The following is a 16,773-nucleotide window of genomic DNA, read 5'->3' as shown; positions in this document are numbered from 1 at the left end:
AATCTCAAATATTCATGTTAACATGCTATGTGAAAGGAGGATAAGTCCTTAAGATGAATTGAAAAACTACCCCTTTCTGACTCCCTTCCCCCTAACACAGATACACACAAGTTTTTAAACTAAAACAGCTCTCTTTCTTCAAAAAGAAGGCATGCAAGTGATGAAGAAACAGTAAAAAGTAAGCAAGAGAGAAAGGAAAAAAAGGGAAAGAAGGATGGAAAAAATAAAGGAAGGAAAGAAGGAAGAAAGAATTATCTTTCAATAATCTCTTTCTGCCTTGGCTGCAACAGTGAACTTTGCACACTGTGGCCTAAACAGAGAAAAGCTTGGAGGGCTCAGAAGGTGGAAGAAAACTTTTAAGAAGATATTAGTGGCCAGGACGCCCTTAAACTGGAAACTCCACCTGGAAATCCAGTGGAAGAAGTTAGATTTCCAAACAAAGATTTCTACTGAAATAGAAAGAAGCAATCTAATTACAGAGGGTGAAAAAGAGTAGTGGTGAGAGATTTTCTAAAAATGCGTTGAATGATAATTTTAATAATAAATTGTAATACAGATCTTGGCTAATCTTTAAGATTTATATGTGTCCTTTTAAGAAATGGACAGAATATTATTACTGGCATTTCACCCAAGTCTTTCCTACGGCCTGAGGCTGCTTGGATGGAGACACCACTGCCCCCTGGTGGGAAATAACTGCATTTTTGAGTTGAAGCTGCTGCTTTTTTTTTTTTTTTTTTTTTTTGCCGTACATGGGCCTCTCCCTGTTGGGGCCTCTCCCGTTGAGGAGCACTGGCTCCGGACGCGCAGGCTCAGCGGCCATGGCGCACGGGCCCAGCCGCTCCACGGCATGTGGGATCTTCCCGGACCGGGGCACGAACCCGTGTCCCCTGAATCGGCAGGCGGACTCTCAACCACTGCGCCACCAGGGAAGCCCGAGGCTGCTTCTCGAACGCCCTCCCGGCTAAATCTATGAAGTCACATCATCTGTCATATGTGCCATGTGTACAAAAAGAAAACAACTCTTTCCATTTGTTTTTATATGAGAAGAAAGCCCAAATAAATTCTTAATACAGTTTCTGAGCAAATACAAATTCTTTCTCAAGGGCAAAAACTGTTTGAAACTAAACACCCAAAAACAGTTTCATGTCTCATAAGGTTATTAAGCGTAGAAGCACCAGGCGTGAAAGTGGGAGCTGCTTGCCTGTAGATATTAAGAATTTTTAGCTCTGTTAACAAACGATCTACAAGTGATCCAAAACAACGTGGACTATCTCAGAGAGGGCTTTTCACTTAGTAGCTCAGAACTTTCCCTTAAACCAATAGTTCATGGCTTAACTCTAATGTTTCAAGAGAGAATATGATCAACCATATACTATTGCTGACACACTGCCTGAAACTCACAAAGTGTATATTCAACCTAATAGTGGTAAAGGCAGAGGACAGAGAAAGCCGCAGAAATGAGCTAAGAGTTTCACTAGCTGCAAAATGTAAACAAAATGAAAAAGGCAACTAAACAAGCCCTCTGGAGAACGATCTAGGAAAAGCGCCGGGGGAGCCCAGATTGACTCTGGAAAAGGAGGATGCAGAGGAGAGAAGATCCCTCACGCCAGCTTCAAGCTTAGAAGCAGAGACACTAAAAACTAAAACACGTCACGAGCCCTGTCGAACGCTGTTCTTCAAATCTGCCATCTCAGAAAGACAGGTGAAGCTTTGGCAGGGAGCGATAACACCTGTGTCATCGGTTCATTCTAGGCACTTCTGTACTTGTCACATTGACTAATAAATACATGGCGAAGCATGCCCTTCCTTCACAGGCACTAGAGGAAGCCAGCCATTCAGTACAAATAGGTAACCATGCATCGCAGGCCACAAATAGAGGAGCACCTTGGAGGGACCCTCGCTCTGACAGAAGAATGGCCCAAGGCTGAACCCTAAAACGTCCTTACCTTGAGTCAGGTCAGCCATAGGTGCGTGATATATGAAAGATATTCTAAAAGATACCCCAAATCCCCATCTTTCTCCATCCCTTTCTCCAACCCCAAAAAGACATTTCAATTGAAATTAGATTAAGGGACTCTATAAAATGCACTCAAAATATCTAGTCATTTATCACCTTGTCCAAATCAGTTTATCAAAACACCCAAGAAAGGAAAGGGTCCAGGAGGGATACATTTTGTTTAGGCATTGAGTCGTGGGTCAAGTTTCATCTAGACAATAGGATGCCACCCAGGATGGCAAAATTGAGTTGAAGCATCAGAGTACACAGGACCCCAAAATGGGAGCATTGGGAAAGGGCAGAAGGGGATACGATGTGGAGAGAGGGGAGCCAAAGCCAGCTCTGCCGACCTCCTGCACCTGGAGAAACCAACTCTCCAAGTGATCAGGGGAAAGAGGAGGCCAACAGCACGCCTTCGACAGGACACGTTTTACGACCCTGAATCACTCAGTGATTTTCTGCTGGTCCCAGTAAGTATATACTCAAGTGGTCAGTGGAAAAGCATCATCACTCTAACACATCATACAGCAATAACTTCTGAAAGAAGGGTGTGGTCACCGTATAGTAAACACGAAGAAGAAATATGTGCGAGAGACCAAGGAGCTGCTGAGTCTCCTGGACTCGTCTCCTTTCCCAGCACAGGGAGGCCCCTGTTCATGCACATGCTCAGTGCCCTCCTCTCCACGGTCTCCATGTTCACCAAGGTGGGCAAGGGCAGACTCACTCATTGAGTAAAGGCATGGACGTCCTTCTCTTGCTCTTCTGTACCATGTTGGCCTGATTCCTCAACGAGATCCGAATCATAGCCGGGGCCAACCTACAGGGCTCCCCATCCACTTGCATGGGGATGGATTTGTAAGTTAGCAGCATGACCTCCCGACACTGGTGCAGCCTTTCTCCGTGGCCCCCGACTTGCAGGGCAGCCTATAAAGACAAGAGGCAACAGGAAGCGAGAGGTTAGTGCTTAAGAGTTACTCAGCAAACCTAGAAACCCCAAGCCCACTGCCTATAATCAAAAGGCCTTTGAAAAATACTTACTGAAAGCCGTTAGCCACGAGTAAAGTGGGAAACCTTGGATAAATCATTAATACACATAAACTGAAATATCTAAATTTTGATGGCTTGATCACAGGTCCTCACTGATAGCTATTTTTTGCTTTTATGTATTTTCAGCCTTAACTTAATCGTTAGTTTAATACAAAAGCTCTTTGTGTTATCTACTCCCATTAAATAACCAATGTACATAGAATAAAGAATATAAAAAGATAAAATACATGGTTTAAGACAGCTTCCATACTACACTTACTATATAAATATATTTATATATAATTATAATATATAGTTATATATTATATATTAAATATATTATATTTAAATATGCAACCCATCCTTAGAAAATGTTTCAAACTTCAGGCAAGCTTTTCCTTTTTACCTAAAACCTCCTCAAACTACTTCAAGTCTGTGTAAGATCAATGAAATGCAAAATAATAATCCTCAATTGAAAACATTCTTTAGAGTAAAGCAGCTTAGAGGACCAAAATCAAACACAGTAAGAGCTCAGTTCACTACAGTAGCCACAAAATGAAAAGTCAACCCAACATTAAAATTCTGCAACAAAGTAGCATAATTTCTCTGCCTTAGTAAAAAAAAAAAAAAAAAATTTTTTAAATATATATTTTAGTATCACTTATCCTTTTAGGGATAAACTAAAATCAGACAATATGTTTGGTTATGCATACAGATAGCGCCCAAATTGTCTTATACAGTTTGAGGGACATTTTTATACACATATGTAAATCTCCATCCAGATCAGGCTTTAGGAAGTTTATAGCAACCAGAAGGTTTCCATGTGTCCCTGCCCAATCTATTTACACTCCTCTCACCAACCAATCAGTAACCACTATTCTGACTTCTATACCATAGATTCAATTTGTTTGAACTTGAACTTCATATAAGATGAATCATACAATATGTACTCTTTTGTGTCTCATCTTTTGCTCATCATTATTTTTGAGTAATAGAAAAGTGTATTTACCTACTCTTCTGCTGGTAAACATCTGGCTGTTTCCAGTTTGGGGCTATTAATGATATAAACTTTCTTGTGTCTGTCTCTTGGTGGATACATCCCCTCTCGTGGTACGTGACATGAGTACAATTGCTATGCCGTAAGTTTTTTTTTTAACTTTAGTAGATCCTGCTAACAGTTGTTCAGTAAGGCTTTATTATAATACATTTTGAGTATCAATTTTTAATGAAGTAAACAAACTTTTAAAAGAAGTTAATACTAACTCTAGCTCAAAATCTAAAAGATTGACTTAAAAAGAAAAACCGACGGGAAAAAACTTTGTTAACTGAGATTTGTGAAGTCAATTTCCACTAATTTGGTTCCCAGATAGTTGTGTTTATCTGATACTTTGAACTACTTTTGCACTTGCATTAATCTGAACAACAGAAACCTGATTATGTATGAATGCAAAGAGAAAAGGAACACAAAGGGACAGAAAGGAGGAAAGAAAGAATAAAAACTGAAAAGTAAAGAACATACTTCATTACTGAACACCTTTGATGTTAAAAAGCACTCAGTTGTGAATTTTATATACAATTTTATTCAATTAGTAGAACAAGGAGGCAGAGGAGAATGAGGCGAGAATTTACTAAAATTCTTTCCGGCCTATTACCCGATCCTCTGTTACTCAGATTAAGGTCTTTCTGGCTGCACTTAAATGACTCATTTAAGTTAATCTATGGACTTGAGCCACTACCTCATCTCCCGAACTTTTCCAAAATATTTCCCTTGCCTTCAACAAGCACTTCTCAGGGCAATATTTATCTGACCATACTGTATCCCTTCATCCATGGAGGAAATACCATTTTCTTCTCTTTTCCCCCAGTCTTGACTAGGCCTAATGACAGATAAAAATGCAGAACCTGCTAAGTATGAACTTATTCCTCTGGGTTTGACAGGACTGAAAATTGCTTAAATACTTTCGAACCCTTCGGTATCAGAAGGCTTCCACAGTACTACAGAGAACATTTAAGCCATATTCTCAGCCTCGGTGATAGATTAACAGCAAACACAATTAACAGAGGTAAATAGCTGTCAGTGGCAGTTCCACCGGCATTTCAGAATCAGTCCAGGATCACTGAACAGGCACAAGAGGAATTATAGTAATTAGCTTTTCAGAATAAAGACAGTTCTATTATTGTTAGCACAAAAACACTTACTTTTGGAACAAGTTAAAGGTAATTTTTAAAAATTCTTACTAGAAATAGTTATTTTTCATCATTCAGATTAATCTAGACTTAACATCCTATAAGGCACAGGCCCTAATAACCATAATCATCCCCAGAATTTGCTAGAATGAGTCATTTACTGATAAGAATACATTGGTGTATTAATGACAGATATTCAATTGTCTGTTCAACCTAGCATGTATTATACTCTTGTGAAAACTTCAAATATTGCCTTTCTGGTAGTATATGACTTAGGAGGAAAACAAAGACAGCCCCTGAACTAAGTGCATCCATTGCCATTTACTGTCCTAAAGTCATTATAACAACTTTCTTTCAGTCCACAGTTAAGGTGTGAGGCTTTCTTTCTTTCTTTTTTTTTAAGATTTCTTTGATGTGGATCATTTTTAAAAAGTTTTTATTGAATTTGTTACAATATTGCTTCTGTTTTATGTTTCGGTTCTTTGGCTGCAAGCCGTGTGGGATCTTAGCTCCCTGACCAGGTATCGAACCCACAACCCCGGCAATGGAAGGCGAAGATTTAACCACTGGACCACCAGAGAAGTCCCTTGGTGTGAGGTTTTCTGACTTTCTGCACTATGCTCCTCCCCGGAATACTATTCTCCATCTAAGTCTCATCCTCCTTCTTACTACTCAAGTCCTTATTCCACTTGCTGTCAGATGACAGGACAGACAACCCTGGATTGGGAAATCAGAACAGAAATAAGGGCAAGTCTTCCAACCCCTCCTTTCTCCCGACTGCTGCAGGCCCCTGACTCCCAGTCCCAGTCCTGTAACAAAAGGCCCAAGGCGCGATCAGTGACATGGACAGTAAATAACAGAGATAATCAACAATACTGAAATCTGGGTTTTTTTGTTTTTTGCTTTTTCAAGACGAACAAGGTGGTCTTGTAAAACCAAATAACAAAAAATGGAAAACTATTTTGTTTTATTAAAAAATATAACAAGAGAGGATAAGATATAATAGAGTTTAAAAGTCATACAAGAATGTTATAAAGATCTATATGTTAATAAACTGGAAAACCTAGATAAGAGAAATTTCTGGAAAAAATATAATTTGCAAAATTTGGCGTAATAAATACAGAAATTGGATAGATTAGACTGGTTTTAAAAATTGAAAGTCTTCAAAAACATTACTCATTCCACCCCCAACCCCAAAATGTGCCAAGTAGACTTAGATGTTTTACAAGTAATTCTACCCAAGTTTTATAGAAAGACAGTGTCTAATAAAACTTGTTTTAGAAAATGATGCTATGGCTTCTGAAATAACAAAACCAGATAAGGGCAGCAGCAGAAAACAAACTTTTAACCTAAATTATATTTATAATCACACATACCAAAATCATTTAAAAAAAATAGCTAATTGCTTTTACTGGTCTGTTACGTAAAAACTAAATTGTGATCCATTACGGGTTTGCAAGAATTAAGAATACTTCAACATCAGAAAATAACAAAGAATGAAATAATTCCATTTGCAACAACATGGATGGACCTACAGCTTATCATATTAAGTGAAATGTCAGAGAAAGACAAATATCATATGATAGCACTTACTTGTGGCATCTTAAAAAAATGGTACAAAACGAACTTATTTACAAAACAGAAATAGACTCACAGACACAGAAAACAAACTTACGGTTACCAAAGGGATAGCGGAGGTGGGGGGCCGGAGAGGGGTGATAAATTAGGAGTTTGAGATTACTAATCAAACTATATATAAAACAGGTAAACAACAAGGACCTACTGTATAGCACAATGAACTATATTCATTATCTTGTAATAACCTAAAATGGAAAAGAATCTGAAAAAGAATATATTTGTATACATATATATGTATAACTGAAACACTCTGCTGTACACTTGAAACTAACACAACATTGTAAATTAACTATACCTCAATAAAAATAAAATAAAAAAGAAAACACATTATTATAATTTCACCATACTGTGGTTTAAGTGAGATAAACCACATTATCATCCCAAAAGATGCAGAAAAAATAATAAAGTTCAGTGCCTTTTAGGGTCAATTGTTAGAAAACTAGGAATCGAACACAATTTATTTACCTGATAAAGGTCATCTATCAAAATCCTTAGGGAAAACATTATTTGGAATAAAGAAAATTCAAAGCATTCCTTTCAAGGGACAAGATGATCCAGTAGTAACAAAAGTTTTCAACATAGAATTGGAGGTCTTGACCAACATAATAAGTCAAGGAAATAAAATTGGAGGAAAAAGTCATGGAAGAAAGAAAGCAAACCTTGTAATATTTCCACTAATATCATCCCATACATCAAAAGTCCAAGAAAATTCACAGGCCAAAAATTAAGCCTTGTAAGAAACGTACACTATCAACATAAAAAAATCAAGTGCTCCCCATCTCTAGCAATAACTAAGTAAAAATATAATAAAAAATAGGATGTCATCTATAATATCAACAAAAATAAAGCAATAAAACTTTTATGCAGAAAATTTTTAAACTACTGGAGACATAAACCTTAAAGAAATGGAGAACCACGCCATAGCCATGGATGGGACAATTTAATACTCTAATGATATGAATTTCCTCCAAATTAATACATAAATTCAATGTAATTCCAAGTGAATATGAGAAATACTATTTTGAAGAATCTTGTCAAACTGATTCTATAATTAATTTCAAAGAATAAAGGTTCACAAATGGCTGAGAATATTTTGAAAACATAACAATAGATTATCCTTATTGAATATTGAGTCATGTAATATTCAAAGATAAATTCAAATAAAGGTGTTTGCATAAGAAAAGACATAGGGGGCTTCCCTGGTGGCACAGTGGTTGGGAGTCCGCCTGCCGATGCAGGGGATGAGGGTTCGTGCCCCGGTCTGGGAAGATCCCACATGCCGCAGAGCGGCTGGGCCCGTGAGCCATGGCCGCTGATCCTGCGCATCCGGAGCCTGTGCTCCGCAACGAGAGAGGCCGCAACTGTGAGAGGCCTGCGTACCGCAAAAAAAGAAATAAATAAAATAAAATGGAGAAAAATAAAATCAGTATTCTACCTCACATCATACACAAATATTAAGCCCAGATGTATTAAAGGACTAGGAGCAAGAAACATAAATATTAATATAAAAATTAGCCAGTAGAAAGAGAGGAGAGCGCAAGTATATATTTCTCCTTAGCTCTCTTTTTTCAAGCAGTGTCTCTGGCAGTGGCTGTTTCTCCTCTGTTTCCATTTCCCACTGGCAAGCACTCTTCCCAGGCCACCTTGTCTCTACGGTCCCAGCACAGACAGGCAGCCCCAGCAATGACCTCAACTCTTGTGGTCTGATTCCCTTCTCTGGAGTCCCAGCTCTTGCCCGATGACCCTCACTGCACAGCCCATCAATGGCCACTTGTCCAAGGTCCCACCACTGCTGAATGACCCTGGCTCCTGAATGCTGATAACACTGTCTTTTCCCTTTGTCCCTCCAGTCCTGGAGGTGGCAGAGAATTTCTGCAGTTGCTAATCCATGGATTGCTATCTATGGGTTACCTCTTTTTAGTTCTTCTAACATCCTGCAACTAGTCCCCTGTACTAAATTCCCTCGATTGAACTATCTCACATGGGATATTTTCCCTCTCTGACACCCTACCCTAGTCCCCCAAATGAAAAATTTTACTTAAGTAATTTGCAGTGGCACCATCATTCAAGGCATATTTTTCTATACAAGTTTTTACAAGTGGTTTTATTGCCACGAAGCAATGCCATTAAGTTTTATTGCTTTTTTCCATTTTATCAAATATTAACATTTCTGGACATGGGTGTATTTTAAAATCCTACTGTAATACATGCTGTAAGCAGTCTAAATACCACCAGCAATAGTATTACTATTTACTTAATTATTGTTCATATGAGTAACATTTATGGCAAACATAATTCCATAGATTCAGTTTCTTTATCTGTTAAGTGATGAGGTTTTGGTAGGCTGCTATGGTCTGTTTTAGCACTAGCATTTTAGGATTCTAGGTTGTACCTGTAATTTCATGTTCTCAAATTCTACCACATGCCATCTAACTTTGACAATATTAGCTGTATGCTAATGCACAGCCAGTATCTACAATGAAGCAGAGGACAGTAAAAAGGAAAGGCTTTATTTGAAAAACTTTCCTTCTGCTCATTAAAATTAATCCAGCAATTATTAAATACTATGAATAAGAACATTTTTTGAAAAAGTGAAGATTCTTATAATGAAGAAACCTAAGTACTCCTCACTGGGGTTTATTGTATACTTATGTCTTTTTCCATTTTTGTTCAATAGAGGTAGATTCACTATTAAGGTGAGTTCATGGGAGGCAAAAAAGCCACAAAAGGGGTCTGTTCAGCTTTTCTGCCAACAGTGAGATCTAGCCTGGAATTCAGTGGTGCACGATGGAAAAAAATCATCTTCATGCTTTCAAGCTATTTCCATAAACAATCAATCCTCTGAAATCTGTAATATCATGACAGAGTTAATATAGTATAGTCATATAATCAACAACATATCCTGGGATCAAATAAATTTGTATAAACCTGGGAAGAAACACATCTTATTGATGATTGTTTTTTTTTACACTAGGCTAGTAGCATCCATCCCTTATACTAGACTTGTTTTTGGATTTTGTGAAGCAAGAAGGGAACTGAACAGAATATAATGCTGAAACAGTATCAACTAGGTCACAATAAAAGAAAAGCCAGACTCCATACAATATATCATCTACCCAGCATATAATCAATTGTATTAGACATGAAAAGAAGCAAGAAAATGTGATCCGTGAGGAAGAAAAATTTTTGGAAATGATCACTGAATGGACTTAAGAGCAAACTGGACACTGCAAAAAGGGGTCAGTGAACATGAAAACAGAGCAATACAAATTACATGATCTGTAAAACAAAGACTAAAACATTTTATTTTTTTCCCCAAGACCCATACGGCAATAGCAAGCAATCTAAAGTACACATAATTGAATGCCAGAAGGAGCAGAAAAGGATGGAGCAGAAAATACACGGATGAAAATATTCCAAATTTGTAGGCGAAAAAAAAAAAGGTCAACCTTCAGTTCCAAAAAGATCAATGAACCTAAAACAGGATAAATACAAAGAAAACCATGTGGAAGTTAGAATAATGCCCACTACAACAACCAGGAAAACTATTCCCACATTCTAATGCCCAGAAACTATGAAAACCATACAAGGCAAAAGAGCCCTTTCTGGTATGATTACATTAAGGATATTGACATAGGAGACTATTTCGGATTATCTGTGGGAGGGGGCCCTGATGTCATCACAAAGGTCCTTATAAGGGAAGAAGGGAGGCAGGAGAGTCAGAGAACAAGAGGTGAGTATAGAAGCAGAGGTCAGAGTGAGGCGGGGCCATGAGCCAGGAAAAGTAGGCCACCTCAACAAGCTGAAAAAGACAAGGAAGTGGGTTCTTCCCCAGAGTCTCTGGAAGAAACACAGCCCAACCATCCATCTTAGACTTCTGATCTCCCAAACTGTGTGATATTACATTTGTGCGGTCTTAAACCACTGCTCATGGTAATTTGCAGCAGCGATAGAAAAGTAAAACAAACACATAGAGGCTTAAAACTAAAAGAAAAAAGCCTCAAAAACAGAGAAAAAAAGACATAAAGAGGGGAATAATGATACAAATGGTACCTGACTGTTCATCCTTAAAACATGGAGGCCTGAAGAAAATGAAACAACATATTTAAAGTGCTGGAAGAAGCCAACAAACAAACCAGTCAATCCAGTATTCTATATTCATAAAAATATAGTTCAAAAAAATGAGGATAAAATAAAGACATTTCCGAAAAATTAAATTCGAAATTATTTACTGCCAAGAGAACTGTACTATAAGAAATGCTAAAGGAAATCTTTCAAACTCGAGCAAAATGATACCAGATGAAATCTTTGTTCAACAGAAAGAAATGAAGAAAGCTGGAAATGGTGAATATGTGGGTATACATAAAAGACTATGAACTGTTCTTTCACCTCTTAATTTCTTCAAAAAACAACTGACTGCTTAAAGCAAAAATATCAATACTGAAATGCAGGGTTTATATGTTATGTCAGAGTGTAATACATGAAAAAAATAGCACAAAGTAGGGGAGAAAAAATGAAATTATAAGAGAAAAAGGTCTGTAACAAATTACTTGTATCAAGAATAAAGGAGGGGATTTTACAGACATTAAAAAAATAATAAGAGAACACTGTGAACAACTTTAGGCCAATAGACTTAACAATTTCAATGAAGTGGACAAATTCCTTGAAAAATTCAACTTAGTAAAACTGACTGAAGAAGAAATAGAAAATGTGAATAATTCTATATCTATTCTTGCCTCAAATAAATCTCAAGCCCAGACAGTTCTTTAGGAAATTCTATGAAATACTTAAGGAAAAAAATAATACCAATCTTATAGAAATTCTTTCAGAAAGCAGACAATCCCTATCTCAATTTATGGGGCCAGCATAACCTTGATATCAAAACCCATAAAGGATATTTCAAGAAAATAAATTTATAGACCAATATCTTTCATAATCAGTCACAAAAATGCTTAACAAAATATTAGTAAATTGAATCCAGCATATAAAAAATGATAGTACATCAAGTGAGGCTTAACTTAGAAATGCAAACTGAGTAATTTTTTTAAAAAATCAATGGAATTTATGATATAAAGAAAATAAAGGAGAAAATCAGGTCACTTCCATATATTAAAAAAAAAGCATTTGATTAAATACATCACTCATTTGTGACTTAAAAAAACTCTCAGAAAACTGACAGAGAATCATAATTACTTAATTACATAAAGGGCTTTTATAAAAACAACAACAACCAAACAGCATACCTCATGAGGAAATATGGAATGCTTCCTCCTATAATCGGGAAGAAGGCAAGCATGTTCATTCTTACCACAGTTATTCAACATATTGCCAGCTCATTCAATAAGGCAAGAAAAATAAAAGGTGTGTAAGGAAATTAAACTGTCCTATTCACAGACCACACAATTATGTACACAAAAAAACCTAAGGGGGCTTCCCTGGTGGCGCAGTAGTTGAGGGTCTGCCTGCCGATGCAGGGGACACAGGATCGTGCCCCAGTCTGGGAAGATCCCACATGCCATGAAGCGGCTGGGCCTGTGAGCCATGGCCGCTGAGCCTGAGCGTCCAGAGCCTGTGCTCCACAGCGGGAGAGGCCACAGCGGTGAGAGGCCCGCATACCGCAAAAAAAAAAAACCCAGAAAAACAAAAAAACCTAAGGTATATATCAAAAACTACTAGAACTAATGAGTGAATTTAGCAAACCTGCAAGACAAAGTCAATAAATAAATATCTACACATGTGTGTACACATAGACATCAGTTATTTCTATATATTAGCAATAATAATTACATGTGAAATTTAAAATCATACTATTTAAAATACTTAGGAATGGATTTAACAAAAGGTATGCAAGGACCTGAAAACTGTGCTGAAACTATAAAAGACTGCTAAGAGAAATTAAAGAACACCTAAATAAATGGAGAAATATATCATGCTTATAGATTGGAACATTCAATAATGTTAATATGCCAATTCTCTCTAAATTTACCTATAGATTCAATGCAATCCCAATTAAAATCCAAACAGTTTTATGTAGACACAAACTAATTCTAAAATCTATACACAAATTCAAAAGATGTAGAATAACCCTAACACCCTTAGAAAAGCAAAGTGAAATGATTCATATTACCAGGTTGAAGACTTACAATAAATCTATAGCAATCAAAACAGTGTGGAAGTGGATTAAGGATAAACAAATCAATGAACCAATAGAGTTCAGAAAAAGACCCACATACAATCAAGAGGCAAAGGCACCGAGACAATCCTATAGAAAAGGAAAGTCTACTCAAAAAATAGTGCTGGAAAAAAACTGGATAAATGTATTTTAAAAAATCATGAATAAGATTCTTTTATTTCACCTCTCATGATGTTATTAAGAAACTTGCAAAGTTTTGGATAATCATATTTTTAAAAATGAACCTTGAAGCTACTTTGCAGAATACACAAGAATTTGAGCTGAATCACATACTTATACATAAAAGCTAACACTATAAATCTTCAAGAAGACAAAGGAGAATATCTTCCCAACCTTTCCTGGAGTAAGCAATGATTTAAGAAGGACACAAACAGCTCTAGCATGAAATATGCCTACCTCCTAAAACTGGAATTCATAAGAATATTTAAACTTCTGCCGATCAAAAAAAACATTAAAAAAAAAGATAAAAATAAACTGAGAACATATTTGCACTAAATATATCTGTCAAAAGACTTGTATTCAGAATATATAAACAGTAACTGCAATTCAACAATAAAAGATAAACAGCCCATCAAAATATGCAAAAAATACAGACATTTTTTAAAAAACCAAAGACATAAAAGGTAACAATAAAGGTAAACAACATGTCTTACTCTCTTTTTTGTTGGACATAATTGACTGTATAAAACATAATTTCTTTTTTTCTAGGGATGTAATTTTATCCTCTCATTCTGTTTCATCAAGTGTAATATTATAATAGCTTTTTGTTTCTATCCATGAACACATTTTCAGAACCTGTAGGGTATTAAATTCCTAACACTTCCCATCAGGTATTCTTAGACATTGCTGTTGGGCAAGTAAACAGTACAAAATTTCTAGAAAGCAGTTTTATAATTTTTATTAAGAGGCTTTAAAATGTTTATGCCATTGAATCAGTCATTTCTCTCCTGGGGATTTGACATAAGAAAATAATTTGAAATGTTAACTGTGGTTTATAAACATTATGTTAATTACAGGAGTGTTTTATACCACCAAACATCGAGAAACCTAAAAGTTCCGTAAAGGAAGCTTTTCATAAAGGAATAATTATTATATAAATTGAGACATAGTTACACAATGAAAGAGTAGGATTTACTTATAATATGATTCCCTATATATTTAAAAACATGGAAATAAAGCAATTGAAAGGGAACACATCAAAATATAAATATAGTTAGTTATGGATCATGTGATTCTGAGTGATAGTTTTAGTTCTTATACTTACATATGTTATCAAAATAAACATTTAATATTACTTTTTTCTAAAAAAAAAAAAAAGATTATCTGGTATGTGTACAACTTCAACCCTGGGAGTTTCTCTATGTAACTTTTCTCACTGAATAACCTTTTGCTTTTCTAATTCATAAATATCAAACAGCCTACATATTTTAATTTCAATTAACAAAAAGAAAGCGGGCTATGCTTTCCTTAAAGTTCAGGAGACTGAAATCTTTGGATTATATACCGCATAGCAAATTAGGCTCCCAATTCCTCCATCTGAATAATGCTTTCAACTGTCTTGAAAAGTTTTAGATTACTTAGAAACAGACTCAACATGAAAGGCCCTTTACAACTGTAATGGCAGAAAATTGTGGCAGAAGTAAATACAGCTTATAGGGTCTGATTATGGTCTGTGTAGAATCCAAAAAGCTAATCAGGTTACCAAGCACCCAATGAAGAATCATCTTAATTAATAGGAATGCATTTCAACCAGTAAAATGAATTGAATACTTCTGCTTTGAAATGTGCAATTACAAGATAAAGTCTAAAAGAAACAATATTTTCTCCCATTCTAGTAATTCTATTTCAACTCTCTCTTAAAGCACCACTCTGAATATTTTAAATACACAAAAATACATACACTTTTACCCAAATAACTACACTCTTCTGTTTATATAATCATCTTACACAGATGTGTGAGTTTTCAAATAATTTACCTTCTTAGAAACATAATAGTTTCAAGGCATGTGAAATTTAAGGACTGAAAATAAAGTGCCTTCATTATTGAGTAAAAAAAAATACAATAGTATCTGCTATATGAATAGGAAGGTAAGATGTGTATGAATATGAAGCAATATTATTTAAAGAACATGGATGTTCAAAATTGTGCAGTATTATCTACATTTAATAATTTTACTATTCCATTTTCTCTACACCAACTCCCATCTATTATTTTCCTCCTTTTCCTACTAATGATGGGATGGGAGAGAAAAGGATTTGATAGACCCCCCTAAATATTCCCTCCTGACCTAGAGGGATCTCCTGAGCTCTAAACATATATTTCAAACTGCACATTTCTATATCTTCTTAGATGTCTCACAGGGGTTTCAATTTTAACTTCTATAAAACAGAGTTCATTTGTTGACACTATTACCTTTCTTTTATATTTTCTATCACATATAATATATTCACCCTTTGCCTATGCTGGCCACCCAGCATTCACTGATACTCCTTTCTCACCCTTCACAATAAGTCTGTATTAATAACTCTTGAATTCACCAACCCCTTCTATCTTCATCACCACTGTCTTTCTTCAGGCTTTCGGATCTCCTCATCTCTTCACCTGGACTTTGGTACCAATGTCCTGATTTGTCCATCTGTCTCCAGAAGTTAAGATTCTGGTCACCTTTCACACTGACATCCAGATAACTTTTCTGAGCAACAAATCTGATCCTGTCTCATGCCATCTGCTGCAACCTCCCCATAACAGTTAAAATAACAAATTATAAAAACCCAACCCTTTCTGCCCTTTATTCACCATTTGTATCATCACTCTGAGCCACCACTAGTAGTTCTCCTGGTTTCCAGGCCCTCTTAGGCTGATCCCTCTAGGGGAGCAGCCACTTGGCCATCTCACCCATAGAGACTCCTGCCTCCTCTGTGAAATTTTTGATCTCCCCAGTTTGTAAATACAGTTCTCCTTTCCATCGTCACACATGCCTTTCTCCTAGAATTTGTGTCAGACTGTTATTGCTCATTTCTTTCTTCATCTCTCCCCACAACATGAACTGTGGACATCCTGAGGACACAGCTTTTCTACTGGTTCATTTTGTAACCATTTTACCTAGCAGAGTGTCATTTATGGATTCAATAAGTATTTGTGGATTCAACAACTATTCAATAAATATTCATGACCGACATTGAATGAATGAGAGAAATGAGACATTTTAAATAAGTATTATCTTGAATTTACAAAACTCCTGTTAACTAGAGACCATCAATATTGCCCATTATTTCCATATGCTGCATGGCATTTAATAATCCAGTCTCAAAAGTTACGCAGTACTCTGTACTCTATTTGCCAAGTATTTGTAAGCCCACCTAGATTCAAGGGGAGGGTATACAGACGCAAACTCTTCATGGGAGTAGTTCCCAAAATTGGATGCCACTTCCAAACCACAGTCACCATCAAAAGATGCTAGTGAACTAACTTATTATTTTGAAAATGTATATATAAAAGAACCATTTATCCTGCTTCTCTGAAACAAACTGTATAACTAAGTAACAAAACAGTAGGAATAGAAAAAAAATTCTCTTTAGAGGCATATTCCAGTTAATAAATGATAGAAGGATAGAAGTAGAATATCACAATTTTGCAACCACTGATGATTCCTGGATGCAGACATTGATCGTCAAAGACTGTTAACGAGAGAGAGAGAGAGAGAGAGAGAGAGAGAGAGAGAGAGAGAGAGAG

General features: G+C 36.2%; 1 protein-coding gene across 1 annotated transcript in view; it reads right to left on the bottom strand.

Moving 5' to 3' along the window:
* The window catches only part of DGKI (diacylglycerol kinase iota), a 258,213-nt gene that overhangs the window by 151,192 nt on the left and 90,248 nt on the right, over positions 1–16,773 (bottom strand). Inside the window, exon 17 of the mRNA XM_027101799.1 lies at positions 2,721–2,920. Coding sequence (XP_026957600.1) covers positions 2,721–2,920 — 200 coding nt within the window. The remainder of the gene's footprint in view (positions 1–2,720; positions 2,921–16,773) is intronic.

This window comes from Aethalodelphis obliquidens, unplaced genomic scaffold (assembly GCF_003676395.1).
Source record: "Aethalodelphis obliquidens isolate GAN/ISIS:26980383/991018 unplaced genomic scaffold, ASM367639v1 scaffold5, whole genome shotgun sequence".
In the NCBI taxonomy this organism is placed as follows: domain Eukaryota; kingdom Metazoa; phylum Chordata; class Mammalia; order Artiodactyla; family Delphinidae; genus Aethalodelphis; species Aethalodelphis obliquidens.
This window is presented reverse-complemented; position numbering and strand designations above follow the sequence as displayed.